Below are 22,260 nucleotides of genomic sequence, written 5' to 3'. Positions count from 1 at the left end.
CGCAGCTTTTCTGCTCAATGCATCTGCTACTATATTTGCCTTTCTCCGATGGTAATCTATAACACAATCGTAATCTTTCAGAAGTTAAATCAACTGTCTTTGCCTCAAATTCAACTCTTTTTGTGACAGAAGTTATTTAAGGATCTTATGATCAGTATAAATGTAACATTTCTCACCATACAAGTAATGCCTCAAAATCTTCAATGCAAAGATTACTGCAGCTAACTCCAAATCGTGTGTCGGGTAGCTGCACTCATGTGGCTTCAGCTGTCGAGATGCATAAGCTATTACTTTTCCATCTTGCATCAATACATAGCCCAAACTGCTCAGAGAAATCATTGTATACAACAAAGTCCTTTCCTGACTCCGGTAAGGTCAGAACTGGTGCCTTGGTTAACATTTGCTTCAATGTCTCAAAACTCCTCTGGCACTGATCATCCCAAATGAAAGGAACATTCTTTTGTAGCAGCTCTGTCATCGGTAATGCTATTTTCAAAAATTCATTAACAAATCTCCTATAGTATCCAGCTAATCCTTGGAAGCTACGTACCTCAGATACAATCCTTGGTGCCTTCCATTGAACAATCACCTCAATCTTCTTCGGATCAACTCTAATCCCTTCAGCAGATACCACATGTCCCACAACCTCAGATAACTAGAATTCACATTTACTCAACTTCTTATACAATTGTTTTTCCTGTAAAATCTGTACAATTGTATGGTAATAAAAATATACATGTGTAATAATTATATTTGTACAATTGTAAATTAAGTATTTAATTACTTAAAATTTAAGTTAAAATATATTTATATTAATTTAAGTTAAAATATATTTATATTAATTAGTTATATTTATATTTGTTTCTTTCCTTCCATTTGTTTTCTTTTAAATTTTTATACTTTATAATAATAATAATAATAATAATAATAATAATTAATATAAATATCTTTTAACTTAAATTTTAAGTAATTAAATATTTAATTTACAATTGTACAAATGTAATTATTACACATGTATATTTTATTACCATACAATTGGCTATATTTTAATTTATTCCATAATATAATAATATAATTAATATAAATTACAATTGGTGGCGAGGATGAAGAAAGATATAGTCGAGTATGTTGGTAAATGTCTGACTTGTCAACGGGTAAAAGCACAACATCAGGTACCTACAGGTTTGTTACAGCCTATTAGTATTCCTGAGTGGAAATGAGATTGCATTACTATGAATTTTGTTACGGGATTGCCACTGTCAGCGAGTAAAAAGAATGCCATCTGGGTAATTGTGGATCGACTCACGAAGTCAGCTCATTTAGCAATTAGAATTGATCGGTCTTTGTAGAAGCTTGCTGAGATTTATATTCAGGAAATTGTGAGATTACATTGTATTCCTACATCGATAATCTTAGACTGGGATCCACGATTTACATTAAGATTTTGGAGGCAATTGCACAATTCTCTAAGTAATCGACTTAATTTTAGTATTGCATTTTATCCTCAAACCGATGGGCAGTCTGAACGGGTGATTCAGATATTAGAACACATGTTACGGGCTTGTATCATTGACTTTGAATTAGGTTGGGAACGTTATTTACCATTGGCTGAATTTGTTTATAATAATAGTTTTCAATCTAGTATTCAAATGGCCCCGTATGAAGCTCTATATGGTCGAAGGTGTAGATCGTCGGTATGGTAGACAGAATTAAATGAAAGAAAAGTAATTGGAACAAAGTTAATTCAGGAGACAGAGGAAACAGTTAAAAAGATTAAAGATAGACTGAAAGCAGCCTTCGATAGATAAAAACCTTATGCGGACTTGAAACGGCAAGACATAGAGTATTCTGTTGGTGATAAAGTGTTCCTCAAGGTATTGCCTTGGAAGAAGGTCTTGAGGTTTGGCTGAAAAGGAAAATTGAGTCCTCGTTATATTGGGCCGTATAAAATTATAGAAAGGATTGGACCGGTTGCTTATCGACTAGCTTTGCCTCCAGAGTTACAAAAGATTCACGATGTTTTTCATGTTTCTATGCTTTGGAGATATAGATCGGATCCTTCTCATGTTATTCCCATTGAAGACATCGAAATTCGATCTGATTTATCTTATGAAGAAGAGTCAGTGCAGATATTAGCTCGAGAAGTAAAAGAGTTAATAAATAAACAGGTTCCTTTAGTGAAAGTGTTGTGGAGAAATCATAATGTGGAAGAAGCAACTTGGGAACCGGAAGAAACAATTAAAGCGCAGTATCCTCATCTTTTCGCAGGTAAAATTTCGAGGACGAAATTTATTAATGGGGGGAGAAATGTAATGACCAAAAATTCACGGGCATCGGAAAAGTACATTATCGGGCCTCTGTCTTAGTAAACCGAACTCATAAATAATTATTAAAAATATTTATGAGTCTAGTGGTGTGTTTAATTATGTTTTAATTACGTGAATTTAGCCTAATTTAGAGTAATTAGTAAGAAAAGACTAAAGTGAATAAAGGTTAAAAGTTTAATTGTAGATTAAAAGGAAGAAATAGGGACCAACTAGGCCCTATTCCATTAAATGAGGCGACAAATGTGTATAAAAATCTTAGATTTTTATGTTAATTAATTATAAAATATATTACTATTTATTCAAATTGTAATTTATATTAATTATATTATTATATTATGAAATAAATTAAAATAAAGAAAATTGTATGGTAATAAAATATACATGTGTAATAATTATATTTGTACAATTGTAAATTAAATATTTAATTACTTAAAATTTAAGTTAAAATATATTTATTATTATTATTATTATTATTATTATTATTATTATTATTATTATTATTATTATTATTATTATAAAGTATAAAAAAAGTAAAAAGAAAACAAATGGAAGGAAAGAAACAGAATAGCCATTTCGAAACAGAGCAGGGAAATGAGAAAAAGAAAAGAAAAAGGAAAAACTAGGGTTTAAGGATTTAAGCTTTGATTTGGTAAGTCAATTAAGTCCTTTTCTTTTAATTTTGATGTCTTTGAAGCCTTAGAATAAAGTTTTGTTGAATTTAAGTTAAAATTTTGGAAGTTTTTAGATTTTTGAGCATGATTCATGTTGAACAAATTGATGAATTAGGGGTTTAATTGATAGAATTTCTAGTTAGAATTGATTAAAGGATTAAATTGTAAAGTAAGCTATAAGTTTTGTGTTAGAGGGATTAAATTGAAATTTTTTTTTGAAATTAGGTTTTATGGAGAACATTAGATAGTTAAGTTAAATTTGGTAGAAAATTGAGTAGAAATAAGGTATGAATTGAGATAGAAAAGTAAGTGAATTTAGTTAGGATCAAATTGAAATTAAGGAAGAAGTTGAATAGAAATTCAATTATTTAATATAAATTAGTGTTGTATTAATAGTATAAATTATTTTAATTTATGTAGCTAGCAAAGAATCAAAGGCATCAGCTCAAAAAGGAAAGGAAAAAGTTATCGAGGAGTAGACATAAGAAAATCACGGTTTGTATTATTATAATTCAAATTATTTACTATTAAATGTTATATCTAAATTATGTAGTTGATAAGTAAATTATGAGGTAAGTGTATTATTGAATTGTATGAAATTGAGTTACATGATTAATATGTATTGAAATTGAATTGCATGTGGATTGAAATGAAAAATATATTGAGTTGAATTGTATATTGAATTGAAAGTGAAATTGAATTGAGAACTGGAATACCCTATTAAATAGTCGGGCTGAGTCGGATATAGTTGACATGCCATAGGATTGAAAGGATTTGGAGATTTTTCGGCTTGGCCGAGGAGACACTGATGTCATTATATTTTTTCGGACTATTCGAAGAGGCTCTTAGTGCCGTTCTGGTGTGTTTGGGTGGTTTATTTTGGTGTGTTTGGGTGGTTTATTCTGGTGTGTTTGGTTGGAATTCATGTATCCGCCAAGGTCCGAGTCTTGTTAATTGGGGTAAGCAAATGAAATGATAAAACGAATGAAATTGATCGATTGATTTATTGAAGAAATGAGAAAGTTGAAATTGTGAATTGAATGGAGACTGAAAATGAAAGACATGAACTAAAGGTTCATGAGATGATTGAGTGCAGTTTGATGATATGTGATATCAATTTGATAAATTGTTATTGTTGAAAATTTGAAAGTTAAAGTATGAATTAATATATATTAATAAATTATTATATGTTTGATATTTATATGTTTATACATTATTATTTGTTATTATAGTTTGGATTATGGTAGGCATGCTCAGCGTACGGTTGTTTCCGTGCGCAGGTCAGTAGAAGTCAAAGGTCCCGGTTCAACATTCAGATCAATCCCGACTTCAGAGACAATTTGATGATGTAATTCCTCTTTTGGTAAAAGTGGCATGTACTTTGGTATTGTATAAATTGTGTACTTAGGTATTGTATAAATTATGTACTTAAGTTTTGAAACTTTGGTTGTAAAATGATGTCTAATATGGGTTATAAGTATGAAATGAATTAGTATGACATATTCGGTAAAATGTGGCATGAAACTAAAATGGGAAATGAATGAAATTATTAGTTCAATTATAAAGTTATTTATGAGTGGTCAAGTAGATAAATTGTTTTTTTTTTTATCAATCAAGTAGATAAATTGTTAAATTAATGTTGTAGGCATAGTTAGGTATGTTTGAGTGTGGAAATGTATGGTTTGTTATATTGGTTGCAGTTTGAAAATTGTAGGGAAGATTAGATGTTTATAAAGAGGTTATATTGAGTAAAATAATAATAATTTATGAAAAAGAATTTCCGGAGTACTTGAACTAGTCCCGTTCCACTTTTAATACGTGTTTTGGACCTCGAGGGTCCATTGTAGGGACCTTAATAATTAAATTATACTATGTATGTTATTGATTTGTGAATTATTAGTAAATTGTCCGATATGTTCGGTAATGCTCCGTAACCCTGTTTCGGCGACGGTTTAAGGTTAGGGAATGTTACAATGACATTATTAATGCCACGTGTCTTTATTTCAGAGTACCACGTGTCCTAAATTGAACGCCGTTAAATTCAAGTACCGAATTAGTTTACTGAAAAATAGCTTGGGTACTAATCTGGGACAAAAAAATTCATAAGAACCAATTTGGGGGAAGTTGACAAGTTCATGTGCCAATGTTATATTTAACCCTTAAATATTTTACTATATCCCTATAAGACACTTGTCAAACCCCTAATCTTGCTTGTAGAGTCTAAAAATTCCACTAATAGTGTACCGAATATTTTTCCTATTTTGAATAATGATTTTTGTATTAGATCAGTACTTATTTCTATGAATAAGGGTGCGTTTTTTTGCCAGGAAAATATTTTATGGAAAATATTTTTCCGGTTTTCCAATGTTTGTTTGCCTTAAAACATTTTCCATTTGGAAAATGATTTCCAAGACACAGGTAAAATATCTTACTTTTTTGGGAAATTGTCATACGGATTATACCATCTAGGTAAGACATTTAGGTAAAAGTCTCTCATTCTTCCTTTATTCATTTCTTTTACTTCTTCTGTTCTTCATTTTCTAGCCCGTCGCATATTTCATTTTCTTAGGCTGCTGTTTAATTTCCTATATTTCTCTCTTTCTCAGGATTATGCCATTCCTCTTCGCTGGGTCTTGGCTTAAGGTATGGCATAAAACTCTTTTTTTTCTTCTTGTTCCTTACTTCTCTACAGATTTTATGCCTGAAATTTTATGCTTTCCTCAGTTTCTTTAGCTAGGGAAGAAACCTGAATGATTTAGGGATTCCCAAACTCAAATTTTTAGGAAAGAGAAATACCGAAAACAAGCTTGAAATTGAAACCGATCGGTTTCAAAAATCTCTAATCTTTGTTCTTTTCGTTGTTGATAAAAAAATGATAAAAATCAAATTCTAGGGGTTTGGTTTGGTACCTGAGAGCCCCAACCGATAACAGCAATCTTGAAATCGAGAGATATGTGGGTTTGAGAGGCCATAGATGAGCCGCAACAATTATGAGTAGTCAGTGTGGTTGGTTTGAGAGGACTCAAAGGATCTTGAAATGGTCGTCAAGAAACCTAGATTAAAGTTTTTGAGGAAATTGAGAGAGAGGGAGTAGTGAATTAAGTAACCTAGATTTTAATTACTGGACATTTTTGTGGATGAATGTGCTTGTTTCGGTTATGAATGCTTGTGATCTATTTTGTAATTGCCTTTTCTCTTTGTCTTTGATTTAACATAGTAGTTTTCTATTTGGTTGTTGAGAAAGTGAAAGAAAATAAAAGAAACTGTTGGTTTTTGTTTTTTTTTAAAGGTTCAAGCTTGATAGGCTTCCAAAAGAATATTTTGCTTCTCATGGTCGTTCTTCAGCTGCAAATAAGCAGGTCTAACGACTTGTTCATGAATTTGAAAGTGTTGTTTTATTAAAATAAGAAAAAAAGTAATTGGCAAGTGAATTAAATCAAACCTGTAAATATTCTAGTTGATTTCTTTGAGTTTTGGATTTTGTCATTGCAAAATCAAATCTTGCGTAATATATCTATCATTTTAGTCCAACCTTTATTATTGCTTAGCTTAGCATTATGGCTGCAGCTGTAAAAAGTTTGGTCTGAAAAAAAGTGCATTTGGAAAATGTTGCTTTGAAAAATCATGGTTTGGGAATTTTAATCTTTTAGCATTGTTGTTAACTACTGCTATGAAAAGTTAAAATGTCAATATTAAAAACATGATGTTAGAAGAAAGACGAGACAAATGAGGTTTTTTTACATTTTTCTTTTTCAAAATCATATTTTCAAACAGCAAAACCATCAAAGTTCATCTTTTTGGTTTGGTTCAAAAAATATTTTGTCGAAAAGCTTTTGCTACTTTTTCCTAGTTTTTTATTGTCTACTGCTTATTGTTAACATCATGGCCAACTGATTTAGAATGAATCTTCTGTTACTGCTTATAGTTCGCTGTGCGGTTAAATTGCTTAAAATCCCTTTCATATTTAAACGATTTTTCAGTTTTTTGTTTTCTCATATAAAAAAATGTCAATTTAACTAAACTGACTTGGTTGTAATACTAATATGTATATATTGTTCTGAATCAGATTATAAGACACTCCTCTTGAAATTATATAGTGGAATTCAATGGAGTTTTGTGGTAATAATGCCTTCAATTTTTTTTTTCCTTTTTGGGGTAAATCATAAACCTGAGAAACTTTTCCCTTTTGTGGTTTTATATTTGCAGCAAAAGCCATTGTACTAATGCATTATTAGTTAGGTTAAGTCCTTTTTGTTGTGCATTAGACATTTTTGTTTGGTCTTATTATGTATAAAAATCTTTTCAGCAGTTAGCTGCATAAAAATGGTAAAATGTTTTGGTCTTATACCAGGCTTGGTTTCTGAAATTAGGCTTAAGTTATACTTTAAAGCCAATTTGTCTTAAAGCACTAAATTATTGTCATCGTGGACATAATGCTTGTGACTCTAAAAATTGATCTTCAACTCATGTAGAAAACAAAGCAACTTATGAACCCCCCCAAAAAAGGGAAAATAAAGTAACTGCTATATTGAGTGAACGAAAAATAAATTAGGTAAGTATACACATTGATATTTTTAAATCAAAAGTGCTAAAAAAATAGTTTTCGATTTTATAAAATATTAAGGTTAATTACTCATACATCTCTAAATTTCAAAATTTTTTAATTGAGTTTTCAAAGTATTGATATTGTAACTACTCGTTCCTTCTATTGATTTAGTCATTGACTTAAGTGTTAAATGTTACTCGAATTGTTGTTAGTTTAAATTTGATGTGGATCATATTTAAAACAATTGTATCAAATTTTAAACACGTTTACGCCGATGTTGGAACCAGACCGATTGGATTGCAAATTGGCTAGTGTACTAGTTCAGATAAGGGTATTGAACTGGGTTTTGAACAAACCACTTGGAACTGCCATTGAATTGAGAACCAAAATAAGTTGAAGTAGTAAAAAAATGGTGACTTTTTGATCCAATTTATTAGTCCATGCCTATAAAATCAAACTCAGTTCAGTAAAACCCAACATAAAAAAATAAAAATTATATATATTAAAATTGTTATTTATTTGTGTTTATAATTTTTTCTCATTTTTTATTTTTAATTGTTGGGATTGAATCGGTGACCAATTTTACCGTTGGTTCAGTTTTGAAAATATTAGTTCATATTTATTGTGTGGATGAGTTGAATATAACCATTTTCTATAAAAAGAAAAAGAAAAGAAATAGCCTATTTAAATTTTAGCCGCATTATATGCTATTAACACATTAGATACAAGTTGTTTATGTAGTAGAGTATATATGTATTATTTAAAAATTGACCCACCTGTTTTAAAAAATAGTTCATGTCAAATCTAAACTAATAGACTTTGTTCAGTAAGATCGAAAAAAAATGGAAGGATGAAAAATTAAAATAGTAGAAAAGCAAAAAAAAATATAAAATGTTCTTTTTATTGGTCTGCTCGGTGGAAATATGGAAAAAATTTGAAAGAAAATATAATTTTCTTTCGATTCATGACTTATTAGTGTTGAAAAACGAGAAAAAATAAAATATTTTTTAAAAAAATTGCATAATTTTGAATGTTTAATTTATTTCTTTCCCATTTTCTTTTCTCTTGTCATTTTAATTTAGAATGATTTGTTTTATATATGTATGTATGCACTTTACCCATGGTAACTTTATTCATATATGTGATCTTATGAAAAGCTTGCATCTTTTTTGTAGTGATCAAATATTTGTGTGGCATTATTTTGTGTAGATAGATAATAGTCAAGATAAAAATGCAATTGTCGGAGTCATGGCTTCAATTTTAGCTTTTGGGGTTCTTTGGATTAAAAAATTAAAAACTAGGAAGGAAATTACTTCTCACCCTCGTGTGAATCGAGATTATGAAAGAGAAAATTATATTAATAGTATTTTATATAGCGGTGACCAAAATTGTATTAATGTGATAAGGATGAGACCGATTGCCTTTTTTAATTTGTGTGATATTCTTAATAGGAATAATTTGTTACAATCAACTAAACCTGTGAATATTAGGGAGCAAGTAGTTATATTTTTACATATAATTGGTCATAATGTAAGGTTTCGAGTGATTGGATCTAGATATTATAGATTAACTAAGATAATTCACCGTTACTTTAGGGTTGTATTGAGAGTTATTTTGAAATTGTATAAACTAGTTATTAGATTACCTGATGAGTCAACTCCTAGTGAAATTAGAAACAATCCAAAGTTTTCCTCATTTTAAAGATTGTATTGGAGCAATAGATGGAACTCGTGTTCGTGCATCCGTTCCACTTAGCATTCAAGGAAGATTTCATAGCCGTAAAGGGGGGACGACACAAAATGTATTGGCTGCCATTACATTTGATTTGAAATTTTCTCATGTTCTAGCTGGTTGGGAAGGTAATGCACATGATTTTCATATTTTAAGTGATGCACTTTCACGTCCAAGAGAATTAAGAATTCCGGAAGGTAATAATTATCATTAAATACCAAATAGTTCTAGTAAACTCATAATTTATTAGTATTAATTATGTTTTGTAAAATTGTAGGTAAATATTATCTTGCTGATGCTGGATATGGCATCCGAAATGGATATATTACCCCATATCGTGGTGTCCGATATCATTTAAAAGAGTTTAGTGCTCAAGGGCCTGAAAATGCAAAGGAACTCTTTAATCTTCGACATTCATCATTGCGAATCACTATTGAACGTGTTTTTTAGATTTTGAAGAAACGATTTCATGTATCAGATGCTGAACCATTTTGGAATTTTCAAACTCAAGTAGATATAGTTTTGGCTTGTTGTATCATTCATAATCATATAATGGGAGTTGATCCTAGTGATTTACTTAATCAAGGATTATACGAGGAGCCTGAGTCTGATTTAATAATATCAACTCTTATGGAGCGAGAAGAAAAAGAAGGAGAAAGAGAATGGTCTGCTAAGAGAGATGAAATTGCACAAACTATGTGGACTAATTATATGGCTAGAAATATTAGGTAGGTTTAGGGCTTAGGGTTGTTGTTTCTATGTTATGTATGTTTTAGTATTAAGATTGTTTTTTTTTTTTTGTTAATGTTGGTTAGATAATGATATTGAAATTTTAGCTTGTTGGATTCTGAAATTATTATGTCTTGAATCTGTTAGATATTGGTTATGTTTCAAGCTTGTTAGATACTGAATTTATTATGTTTTAAGCTTGATGGATATTGAAATGATTGAAAATGACAATTATTAATGTAGAATGGGTAAGGGCAACAAAGAAGGGACCTCCAAACAATTCAGGTGGACAAAACTGATGGAACATCTTTTTCTTGAAATTCTAGTGGAGGAGGTCCAGAAAGGAAATAAGCCGTCTAATACTTTCAAAACAGTTTCTATTAATTGAGTTGTTGAAGTTATTTTTGAAAAATTTCAAGTCCAATGCGATGAGAAACATGTGGAAAATCATTTGAGGATTGTAAAAAAATAGTGGCAGATTATATGCACAATTCAGGGTGAAAGTGCTTTTGGATGGGATGATAACATGAAAAAGATCACATGTGATAGAGCGAAATATAATGCAACAGTAATGGTAATAAATGTATATATATGTTAAGTATATTTCAATTGTTTTTTACTTGTTATTCTAATTGTGTATAATATCCAACAGGCACACAAGAAATATGAACCATTTTTGAATAAAAGCATTGATATTATGATAAAATGGCTTTGGTTGTTGGCAAAGATATGGCAACAGGGAGTTCTGCCAGAACATTTGCTGACATAGATTTGGATGATGATAACCAAAATTCAATGCCTATAGACTGTTGCGACAATGAAGAGACTGAAGAGGTAAGAACAAAAGTATCTTCATCTGGCACATCCAAATGTAAAAGAAAAAATGCTCAAGAAAGTTTCGTTGATGAACAAATTAAATTTGTGGGTGAACAACTTGGAAAAATTGCTAATGCTTTGGAACAATTTACTGTGGATAAGACACCACATCTTTACGAAGAAGTGATGTCAATGGAGGTAGAAGGATTTGATGATGACTTCATACGTTCTGTGTTTGATTATCTAGTGAGTCATGAATCTGAGGCAAAAGTTTTTTTAGTTAAAAGTAAGAAGCATAGAAAAATTTGGCTTCAAAAATTTTCTCAAAGTTAAAGATATTAATACTTTTAATGTGGTGTAATATTAGTTATGCATTTGGACAATGTTGTTGTTATCATGTGGTGTAATATTAGTTATGCACTTGGGCAATGTTGTTGTTATCATGTGGTGTACTACTAATTATGCATTTGGATAATATTATTAATTTCTAGTATTAATTGTGGTTTGGAAGTTAATTTATAATTATTCAATTCTTGTTTTTTATTTTTTATAACACAATTACAAATAATTTATTTGACTTCGTTTGTTTTCAATTTATGAAGGTTAATATTCTAGTTTAATAATTGAGCATTATTATATATTTAAAATGATTTATTTATAAATAAATAAATCATTGCAATATATGTAAAAATATTTTAAAATATAAATTTATTAATATATATATATATATAATAAACTCAATTAAACAATGAAAAGATTAAATTTCTTAAAACAATTTTTCCGGAAAATATTTTCAAGAAATCGCAAAACAATGTAAAATATTTTACACTGTTTCATCCAAACATCAAAAAGGTAAATCATTTCCAGAAAAATAAATCATTTTTCAGAAATCATTTTTCGGAAAATATTTTACTGGCAAACAAACGGAGCCTAAATTGTACAAAGAGACAAAAGGAGAAAAAATGATAATTTTTCCATAAAAAGGTATTTTGGTATTTTCTCAAGAATTTTATGATAAAAATAATATTTTCATGACCCAAGTGATATATGGACTTTATTTAGACCATTTGGGTTATATGTTAGAAAAGTAGGCCACAACTTTTAGAGTGTTTGGACTTAAATGTTGAACTTGGACTTTTTAGGCTACGATGATATTTTAACTTGGCCGAATGTTATTTTTATTTAATATTTAATAAATTTATAAATATACTCCTATTAAATATTTGAGTAAAGTAGATCAAAAGTCATTAAATTATTAGTAAATTTACATTTTAATTAATCAATTTTAAAAATTACAAAATGATCACTAAACTAATTAAAAGTTTCATTTAAGTCCCTAAATTATTTGAAAGCTTTTATTTAAATTATTGGGCTGTCAAATTTATTTTTTAAAGTCTGACTAGTAAGCTCTAAATAATGATTTAACGATTGGTACGGTGAGTGAAACATATCGTAGATCCAAATTAATTTGACAATTAACATCGAGAATTAGAAAGAAAAGTTATTTAAATTTTAATTCGCAAATCCATGACCTAAAAACCGATTTATAAAAAAAATTGAAACTGCCAAAAAGAAAAAAAAACTTTAACTGTCAAAAAAAAGACAAAAATCATACCATTTTAACAATCTTGTTTATTAGCTTTGAACGTAATTTACTCAAGTATGAACAACTTCCCAGACTTCTCATATTTATTTTATAAAATTATATATCTCTAATTTTCATGATACTTAAAGAGCAATTATTATAAAATTAATAAAAATGTCGATTTAAAAAAGTCCAACCCTTTAATGTTAAAGAGTTTTTTGTCCTAAGTCATTACCGGGCCTAAATATTTTTATCCAAACAATCCTTAGATTTCGGTAAATTACAAGATTCTAAAACACGACTACATTTATCCGTTGGTATTTACTTTTCTAGCTCATATATATATATATATATATATATATATATATATACAGATCGTGATTACTTCAATATCTTAGCCAGGGATCTCAAACATCATGCTTCTTCAACCATAACCCATCTTTCAAAAGAATGTCTGACTCCAAAACATGCTTCATTCTGTCAAAGCTTAATTTCATTCTCATTATCTGACATGTCTTACGTATGTAGGTATGTATCTTTATCAAGCATGTTCTTTGCTATGAAGGTTTGCCTCGAAAGTTAACCATGTATATGGCAACTATGGTGACAATGGCACCAACCAGTTGCACGGGTGAGAAGGTCTCGCCAAAGTACAAAAACCTGTGGTTTGGAAACTTAACGTTAGCAGTGAACCAAATTACAAATATCATAAAATTTTGTTTTATGTAAGAAAATATGCAAGTAATCAGCTCCCATTTTTATCTAAAGAATTGGATTATGATGCATCTATGGGTGGTTACCTTTTCAGGTCAGAAATATTAACCCTTAACAGTAGAATCCTACATGACCATTTAGGAAGTGAACCATGTGCCCAGTGCAAGATCTTACCCAAAAATTGAAGCGAACATAGGCGTCAAGAAGGTGAGGGAGCTGAGCTTCGTCAAGCTACCTGAAATCCGGGGGTAAATTCAAATCAAATTTCATACAAGTTTAAATCCAAAAAACAAGGGACAACTTTCCCCCTACCAATCGAAAACACAAAGGCACAGACAATAGATAGAATACATGTTTGGGTTTGAGAGAAACCTCACCTTTTGTTGCACTGTAGAAGAATACACCATAGCTTATGGCACTTCCAAAGATTGATGTATAAAAGAGTGCCAACAAATCACTGGCAGAAAGCTCCTGAAAACTCCCACTAAAAACAGGATCATGGTTGAGAATAGAAATTCCAAGAAGTGGAAGACCACCGATTATCATATGCTGCAATAAGATTACATGTATGTTAGTCTTCGATTCATCCACAAAAAATATTTCCTGGTCCAGTCATGCAATCAACAATCCAACATCAGCAATCAATTAAACTAGCAGCCAGCGGACTGAAAAGTTCTCCTCCATTTGACCCCACAAGTCACTTGTTCAAGAACCTAATGGTACCGGCAGCCAGATTTTGAGCAGATAACGTCATGATTTGAATGTGTGGCATTGTCTGCCACATCATCATCCAATCAGCAACATTGTCAGTAACTTGGCATATTTGCCCTCTATTTGAGAGGCAGACTCTTCTTTTTCTAGGTTAGTTGAATAAACTTTAGCTGAAAAAAAGTGATATTTTGTAGTATCAACGAGAGGTGCTAATTAGACGGACTTGAGATACTTTAGGTTTCAGTCCACTTCAACGTAGAATTTGCCTCAGGTTCAGACAATTGTTGGTCAGACCTTTTTCTGAATTTGTTCGTTTCAGGTCTTTGACTTTTTCCATTCAAATACAGATTTCAGTCTTTGGTCGGCTAGTTTTTGAGTACAGCATATTCTGCCACCACTGATATCAATGGGCGAAAATGCAGGATGGTAAACAGGAGAGGAAAATAAATATGAGGAGAGGCATACAAACAGATTAGTCATCCTCCTAGTGTAGGATGACTCGATCCTCAAGTACACAACCTTAAGGAAGAAGGATAAGGTTTTTGAAGGATATACTGATGTAGATGTGAATATGATAAAAGCCAGCATGACAAGCTGAGAGGTTGATGGAATCTTTTTGTACAAATAAAACTAGAGATCCTAGATAATAACTTGCTTATTTGGTTTCCTAGACGACTAATTATCTCCCAGGCCTCTCTCTCTTCCTCATCTTATGCCTAGTATGCTGCCAACCATCTAGTTGGGAAGAAAATAACAAATAAATAATACAAGTAAAAACCAAAGGCATAGTGGGGGAATAGATATTTTTCTGTGTCTTCGAGAAGCATTAGTAAGAATCAGAAATAAGCAACAAGCTTATTATAGAGAAAATTGGGAGGCCTACCCATCCGGTTGCCATGATAGGGTCAGAGTATTTGGAAACCCAGCGGACCATTACTGTTCCAACTGCCATGCTCTGAGCAGCAAGGAGCATCCACCACTCTCCACTTCCCCATAGTGAAAAATTACTATCATCTAAAGCAAGTGCAGGGACCTGCCAAAATACAGCTCATTTCATACTACAGCAAAATAAAAGCATATTATTATTTGCTTAACCCAAGTCTCAAACCACAAAATTATCCGTAGATCAAAACTAATTATAATGTACAGCAGTTAACAACAAATAAATCTTTCATAATACATCATATACATGAGAACTGCACTAAAATGCAACAATAGAGATAGTTGTTAAAAGAAATGAACTTGGATCTCACCCTTCTAAACAAATTGAACAAATCAGGGTTCACAAGGAATAATGAAAATGGCCGTTTGCTCTAAACAAAGTGTTAATTAGGGCAATAAGTAGACTTCCAAAAGTTCTAAAATGTCCTACAAAATTCTGCACATTTTATTTTGTAGGACGCGAAAATCTGAAGTCATTCTTTCCCGAAAGTTTCAGCATTCTAATCTCCACAACAAGTCAAAATAGTAGGCACTCATGTCAACCCCGAATAACACCCTTTGAGGGGTAATAATCAAGACTATTTGATATCATTCATTCACATAAACCCATTCTGAAAGGCTTAGACAAACAAGTAGCACAAGCCACTCATTGAAGTACTGATAACTCTATGAAATAGTCATTTTACTCTAATTTGATGTAATAAAGATAGCTAAGTCCTTCAACTCTACTACAGTTAATTCATTTTTAGTCAACTTTTTAGCTTTCAGTTAAGTAATCATTGCATGTTCTAAATCACATTTTAATTCGATGTCAACAAGGTTTTTGAAGGCAAATTCAATTAAAGAACTTTTAGAAAATGGCACACAAATCGGATGTGAAACGAATGACAAAAGTGTATTGGATCGAATACGCTGCAGTGCAGCACACCAAAGAGGGCATAGGCCCCCCACCTGTTGCCAAGCAGCTCCAACCTTCTGAGCCAATGGTACCTAGGTACCCATGTACGAGGCCTAGGGCTATGGATGCCTTTGTGGGCCAGACAAGAAATAAAAGGTGTCAAAGATGGAAAGGAGATGAGTAACTTTATTTTAGTAATATTCCTAATTAGAATAATTTATTTAGCAAATATTTTATTGCAATCAAAAGTCTTCAATTTCAGTTTCTTATTCTACACGAATAAGTCCCGACATAACCTTTATTTAAGGGGTGATTCTTAGTATTAAAATGCGACAGAATTTTATTCCAATTACATTAAAGTTTAAGGCTCTCTCCCAAACAAGTCTAAGGTTAGGAGCTATAAAACACAAATACAGACATGCAATACGAGTATGATATCATACGGACACAACGATATAACAATTTTTTAAAAAATGAGGGTACAAGTACAGTAAGACTCGGTACTAAAAAATGTTTTTTATTATATATTTTTATGTTAAAATACTTCATTTAAATTATTATTTTTACTTACATGAAATTAACTAATAATTTGGAACAAAGTGTAACCCAAAATACTATAATTTATATATTTATTTAAAGTATAACCCAAATATAACATGGTTCAAAGTATAACCCAATTACTTGTTAAAACAAATAAAATAACCCAATGGTCCAATTCCAATCAACTAAAAAATGCCCAAAAAAACACATGATGTAAAAAACCCCTCTTTTAGTGAAACGGGTCGTTTAATATAACCCCCAAGAAACCCTAGCTACACTTTCTTCTCTAACAAAACGACCTAATTCTTTCAGTCGCTACAACTTCTTCCCTTCAAATCTTCATCAACCGGCTGCCTATTCTCCAACCCGTGCCCATTTTCCAACACCAACGTCTTGCCCGTGTCAAGACCATGTCTCATCTCCCTCTCTCTCTCTCTCTCTCTCTCTCTCTCTCTCTCTCTCTCTCTCTCTCTCTCTCCATGTTCCCACGTGCCCCATGCATATCCGGGCGTATCCACAACGTGTTCATGTTGAACACCTGTATGACACTGATATGACGGCAGAATAGCAGTGTCGGTGCTTCATAGGTTAGGAACTCCCTTCGACAAGTTCCATATATACATTATTAACCATAGGTTCTTCATGAGATAAGAATCACAATAAGGGTAAGGTTTCATCAATTGAAGCAGGTATTCTCATGAATCGTCCAGTGACTCAATTCATAACTCACGAACTTAACAATTTGGTATCAGAGTCAGATATTATAGGCAATTCCAATGCCAAAGAAGAGTTAAGAGCTTCGTTACAAGAAGCCTGCAAAATTAATGAGCCTTGGAAGCTCTGTCTCCAAGAGGAGAGTAATGTGACTGATGCCTTTGTGGGTAAGACAAATAGACAAAGGCCGCAAAGAGAGGAAGAAGACTAACTTTATTTTAGTGATATTCCCAATTAGAATAATTTATTTAGCAATATTTTATTGCAATTATAAGTGCTTAGTTTTAGTTTCCTATTCAACAAGAATACATCCCTATGCAATCTCTATTTAAGGGGACAATTCTTAATAATAACATAAGATAGAATCACATTCCAATTATAGAGGTTTAAGGCTCTCTCACCCTACGAGTCTACGCTTAAGAGCTCCGTTGGTTTAGTTCCAAGGTTAGGAGCTCCTTTTGATGAGTTTCAGATGTATTATTAATCAAAGGTTCTTCACAAGATAGGAATCGCAACAACGGTAAGGCTTCATCAATCAAAGCAAGTATTCCCATAAATCGTCCAATGACTTGATCCAAAACTCGTGAACTTAAAACCAAGGCGTTTGTGCAATTTTATACAGAAAACTTTCATATTTTCGCCTAGTTTGGGAAGGACTCATTGACCAGACTTTGGATCTTTTCTTTAGGACTTTTTAGGACATATTTTAGGACCATAAATCTATATTTAAACAAAGAGAAGCTGTCAACAGTAATCTACAAGGTAAATCAGATGACAAGAACAAAACATTGAGATTCATCTGGGTATGCAAGAAAATCATTTGATAAAGAATGTGATATGGACGCTTTTATTGCAATAGGAATTTTAGTCTTATTTATTATTATGTCAGGTTTTATTAAGAGTTTTAGTTTTATTTAATTTCTCTATTATATTAGGTTTTTATTTACTTCATACACTCTAACTTAGGAATTCTATTAAGACTCTTTCCTTTGTTATTAATAGTCTATAAAAGGCTACCAATATGAAATAAATAGGCAAGCAATTATTCTATAAAAAAGAAACGTTATTTTGAGAGGGGTTCAGTCAAGGAGGAATCTATCTTTTGAGTAACCATAGGTCGAAGCAAGAATTCTTTCTTGTCTAGACCTGTGACTAGATCCTATGCCAAGACACAAAACAACTTGGAATCCGAGCCAGCTGTCATGGGTGACAAAAAGATTTTGACAACCAAGCTGGAGGCTTTCATGGAATAGATGGCTACAAGGCAACAAGCATTAGAGGAGCAGGTGGTGATATTATCTCTTTCAGTCCAAAAGATAAGGAAAGAAGATTCAGAGAAGAATAATGAATAACAAGGCAACAGCAGAGGCAGGAAAAGGAATTTAGACCTGCAACACGGTGGGTGCATGGTGCCACAATATTCTAAAATAGAATTTCCCACTTATGATGGTGTTGGAGATCTTTAGGGTGGTTGAAAAGATGCAAAATTTGTTTTGGCAATCAACGAACTAATGAAGAAGACAAAGTAAGCTTAGCATCATTCCATCTTTTAGGAGAGACACAATTGTGGTTTGATCAAATGAAAGAAGAAACGGCAAATCTTGATTGGGGGCGCTTCAAAGAGTGTTGTCATGTAAGATTTGAGCCACCTATGAGTAATAACCCATTGGGAGAACTTGTCAACTTGAAACAAACTGGGACTTTAGAGGAATATCAAAGCCAATTTCAATCACTACTGACTAGGACTACTGTACTTAAACTTCGACAACAAGTAAAACCTCTTTACTGCCGAGTTGATAGAGGAACTTAGAATTGATATTGAGATGCAACAACCGGAAAACCTTGGAGTTGCAATGAATATGGCTCGAACATTGGAACGTAAACAAAATGTCCCATCCTGAATTGGCCAACTTCCCAAAACACTGGCAGCATTTCAATCGTTCCAATAACTAAGAGCATTGCAAAGGGAGGGGGACAAACAACAAAACCAACAGGGAACAACGGCAAAATAGGTTCTTCTGGACCATTTATTAAGAGATTGACACAGACAGAAATGACATAAAGAAGGGCTAAAGGGCTGTGTTATAATTGTGACGAGTCTTATTCCATGAGACACAAATGTAAAAGGTTATTTTGGATAGAAGTACCAGATGTTGAAGGCAAGCAAGATGATGATGAGATAGATGATTTTGGATAAGTTCTGAAGTTTATTCTGAATTTGAGCTTGAGAACAAGCTCAACTCCGAGAAGGGGAGTAATGATATGGACGCTTTTATTGCAATAGGAATTTTAGTTTTATTTATTTATTATATCGGGTTTTATTAAGAGTTTTAGTTTTACTTAATTTCTCTATTATATTAGGTTTTTATTTCCTTCATAAACTCCAAGTTAGGAATTCTATTAAGACTCCTTCCTTTGTTATTAATAGTCTATAAAAGGCTGCCAATATGAAATAAACAGAGAAGCAATTATTCTATAAAAAAAGAAATGTTATTTTGAGAGGGGGTTCAGTCAAGGACGAATCTGCCTTTTGAGTAACCATAGGTCGAAGCAAGAATTCTTTCTTGTCTAGACCTGTGACTAGATCCTATGCCAAGGCGCATAACAGAATGTTAGTGACATTTTGACATCGTAGATCTACAATGAAGTATGAACCATTTCAACAGAACTTTGTGTTTTTTGAGCCATTTTAACAGAATTTGACATATGAAGCATGAGCCAAAATGAAATGTATCAAATTTGATTACCCACCAAGCGCTTTGAATATGTTCAGTTATATTTTATAATGTTTTTTAATATGTAAAACTGTGACTATTTCAATCTTTAAATGGGACTCATGTTTTCATCTCCATCAATCTCATAACATAAGGTATACAATTTTTATATTTTCTTCGGTACTTGGTTTGATTTTTTTTTTTTTTTTTTTTGTGTTGAACCTCCATGTTCTAAGATAAAAAGGGTTAATATACTATTTGGTACCTAAGTAAGACTTTAGCGTTCAGTTTGGTAGTTAAGTTTGGCTTCAATGTGTAATTTAGTATTTGAGTTTGTTTTCAATGTTCAATTTAGTATTTTTGTCCCAACTACTTACCTATGTTTTTTACAAGACCACACGTGTCAAATATTCATTGAGCCACAGGATGCCATTAGGTCTGGGTACCAAATTCAACTTTGAAGCCAAACTCAAGTAACAAATGGTATATTAACAAAAAAAAAGACTACAAATTGTTTTGATAGTACTTTCTCTTATTTTTAAGCGAAAAATATGATGCAGTTCACAGATGAGATGTGGATAAAACTGAATGTTAGAAAACAACATAAGTGCAATCAAGAAAGAATGGCAATAATTTAATCAAACCATAGGAAATAGTTTTTATTTTGAAAAACCAACCATCTCAAATTGCCATAGCAAAATTGCTAATACCTAATATTTTATGACAATTGGCCATCAAAATCCTTAGCATGCCAAGCATATGTAACAGGTTAACAAATTGGAATCAAGCACACCACACCAAGAGCAACCCAAAATAATCGAATTCCCTTCAAGTGCTATTTTGTCTCTAACATACTTTGGTTGATTTAAGTTAACAGGTTCAGTACACATCGAGAAATATATTTCTAACAAGAATATTAATAAATATCAGAAAAAGCATAGCTTGGCGAGTGATAATAAATATGGGGTTTATGGTTTACCTCCAGAAGAAGAAGGCCAACGACACCAAGAACTAGCCCAGCAGCTCCAACTAAACCAATGGACTCATTGAATAAAAAGGAAGCAAGAACAGCCACTGTCAATGGCTGAGAGTCAATTATCACCTGCATCAATCAAACATATTATCACCGTTACTAACAAATTAGAATCAATGGAAAGAAAAGAAATGAAAAAGAACATACACTGCCCAAACCTGCAGATGTCCTCTGTAACCCTTGAGCAAGAAAACCCTGAAGATTCCCTCAACAAGTATTAACATACAGAATGGTACAATGGTTTCCCTGCTTTGGAAGAAAATAATAAATTAAGGGAATGAAAAAAACAAAGACCTGGAAACAGGCGGCGTCGACAAGAGCGAAGAGCGCAATGGAAAGCCAAGCAGTGAGTCCAGAGGGCAAAGGCTTGCCCTTGGAGTTGGCAAACGCCACCAATAACAACCCTGCCGGAATCAAACGAAAGGAAGCCACAAAGAAAGGACCTGCCTTGGGCAAAACCTCCTTCATTGCCACCATTGCCGTGCCCCAGAAGAAGAATGGAGAAACGAGCACCGCCCACTCCAACAAAATGTTGCTTTCCGCCTTTTCAACATCTTCTATTTCCAAATCTTGTTTCTCGTTTTGAGAGACGAGGCACTCCACGTCCAGGCCCGTCCCTACGCAGTCCACAACTTCGGGATCTTTGGCTTTGCAATTTGTTCTGAAGCGAGTGGACTTGGCGAAGAGGAGAGGGGACAGTTTCACAGAACAGTGGTGAGAGGATGATGAGAACAACAGTGAAGAAGAAGAAGAAGAAGAAGAGAAACGACTATTGCTATTACCGTAAAAGGAGAAAATTGGAGGGGATGAAGGAAAGGAGAAGCAGGTGCAGCCCCTCATATTTTTTCTCGGTGCTTGCTTGCTTGCTGATAAGAGCTTTACCTTCACGCTTTAATATGCTGCTGACACGTCACGGTCACACTCGCTGCCAATATCTTAACTATCATCAACAAATTATCAAATAAAAATAGCGTAAACTACTAAAATTATCATTTTTATTTACTTTAGTTTATATTTTAATCATTTATATTTGAAATATTACGATTTAGTTACTGCATTATTGCGTTGTAATATTTTAGTCACTGATCTATTAATTATTATTAACGGTGTAGCGGTAAGCTGACATGACACGTTAAATCATCATTTCAAATAAAAATTTAAGTTAATTTATACAATCGGTCCCTATATTTTTTTTATTTTGAGCAATTTAATTTTTTCCTTTTATGTAATTTTAACTTTTTTTTTTCTTTACTTTCCATTCTCTTCTACTTCTCCTTCTGTTTCCCTCTCTTCTTCATTTCTTTTAACGTAGTTTTTCTATGTTTTTCATTTGTTAAAACTAGTCCTTATATTTTTATTTTTTTGAATAATTTAATTTTTTCGAGTGAGGCAAGCTTGTGACCTAATTTTAACAAATGAAAATATAGAAAAACTAAGTTAAAAGAAAGTAAAACATAATGGAAAATAAAGAAAAAAAAAGAAAGTTAAAAGAACATAAAAGAAAAAAAATTTGCTCAAAATGAAAAAAAAAGGAACCAATTGTATAATTTAACCTAAAATTTTCGTTTGAAATGATAATTTAACGTGCC

At 32.0% G+C, this 22,260-nt stretch overlaps 2 protein-coding genes across 3 annotated transcripts; both read right to left on the bottom strand.

Moving 5' to 3' along the window:
* Positions 1-253: 253 nt before the first annotated feature.
* LOC108477980 (uncharacterized mitochondrial protein AtMg00860-like) lies at positions 254-1,282 on the bottom strand. Its single transcript, XM_017780433.1, has 2 exons — positions 1,247-1,282; positions 254-655 (listed from the first exon to the last, which is right to left on the bottom strand). The coding sequence occupies exons 1-2, from the start codon at positions 1,280-1,282 to the stop codon at positions 254-256; spliced, it is 438 nt and encodes a 145-aa protein (XP_017635922.1).
* An 11,254-nt stretch (positions 1,283-12,536) lies between these two features.
* Positions 12,537-21,566, bottom strand: LOC108479654 (WAT1-related protein At3g02690, chloroplastic). Of its 2 annotated transcripts, none has more exons than XR_008276014.1 (7): positions 20,966-21,566; positions 20,819-20,866; positions 20,618-20,740; positions 14,714-14,863; positions 13,497-13,668; positions 13,206-13,354; positions 12,537-13,065 (listed from the first exon to the last, which is right to left on the bottom strand). XR_008276014.1 is itself a non-coding variant. In XM_017782375.2 (7 exons), the coding sequence occupies exons 1-7, from the start codon at positions 21,509-21,511 to the stop codon at positions 12,963-12,965; spliced, it is 1,203 nt and encodes a 400-aa protein (XP_017637864.1). In that variant the 5' UTR covers positions 21,512-21,566; the 3' UTR covers positions 12,537-12,962. The 2 variants fall into 2 exon arrangements, 1 of the variants encoding a protein (XP_017637864.1); XM_017782375.2 differs by having other exon boundaries at positions 13,294-13,354.
* Positions 21,567-22,260: the final 694 nt, after the last annotated feature.

The sequence above is a fragment of the Gossypium arboreum genome, chromosome 12 (genome assembly GCF_025698485.1).
Source record: "Gossypium arboreum isolate Shixiya-1 chromosome 12, ASM2569848v2, whole genome shotgun sequence".
In the NCBI taxonomy this organism is placed as follows: domain Eukaryota; kingdom Viridiplantae; phylum Streptophyta; class Magnoliopsida; order Malvales; family Malvaceae; genus Gossypium; species Gossypium arboreum.
This window is presented reverse-complemented; position numbering and strand designations above follow the sequence as displayed.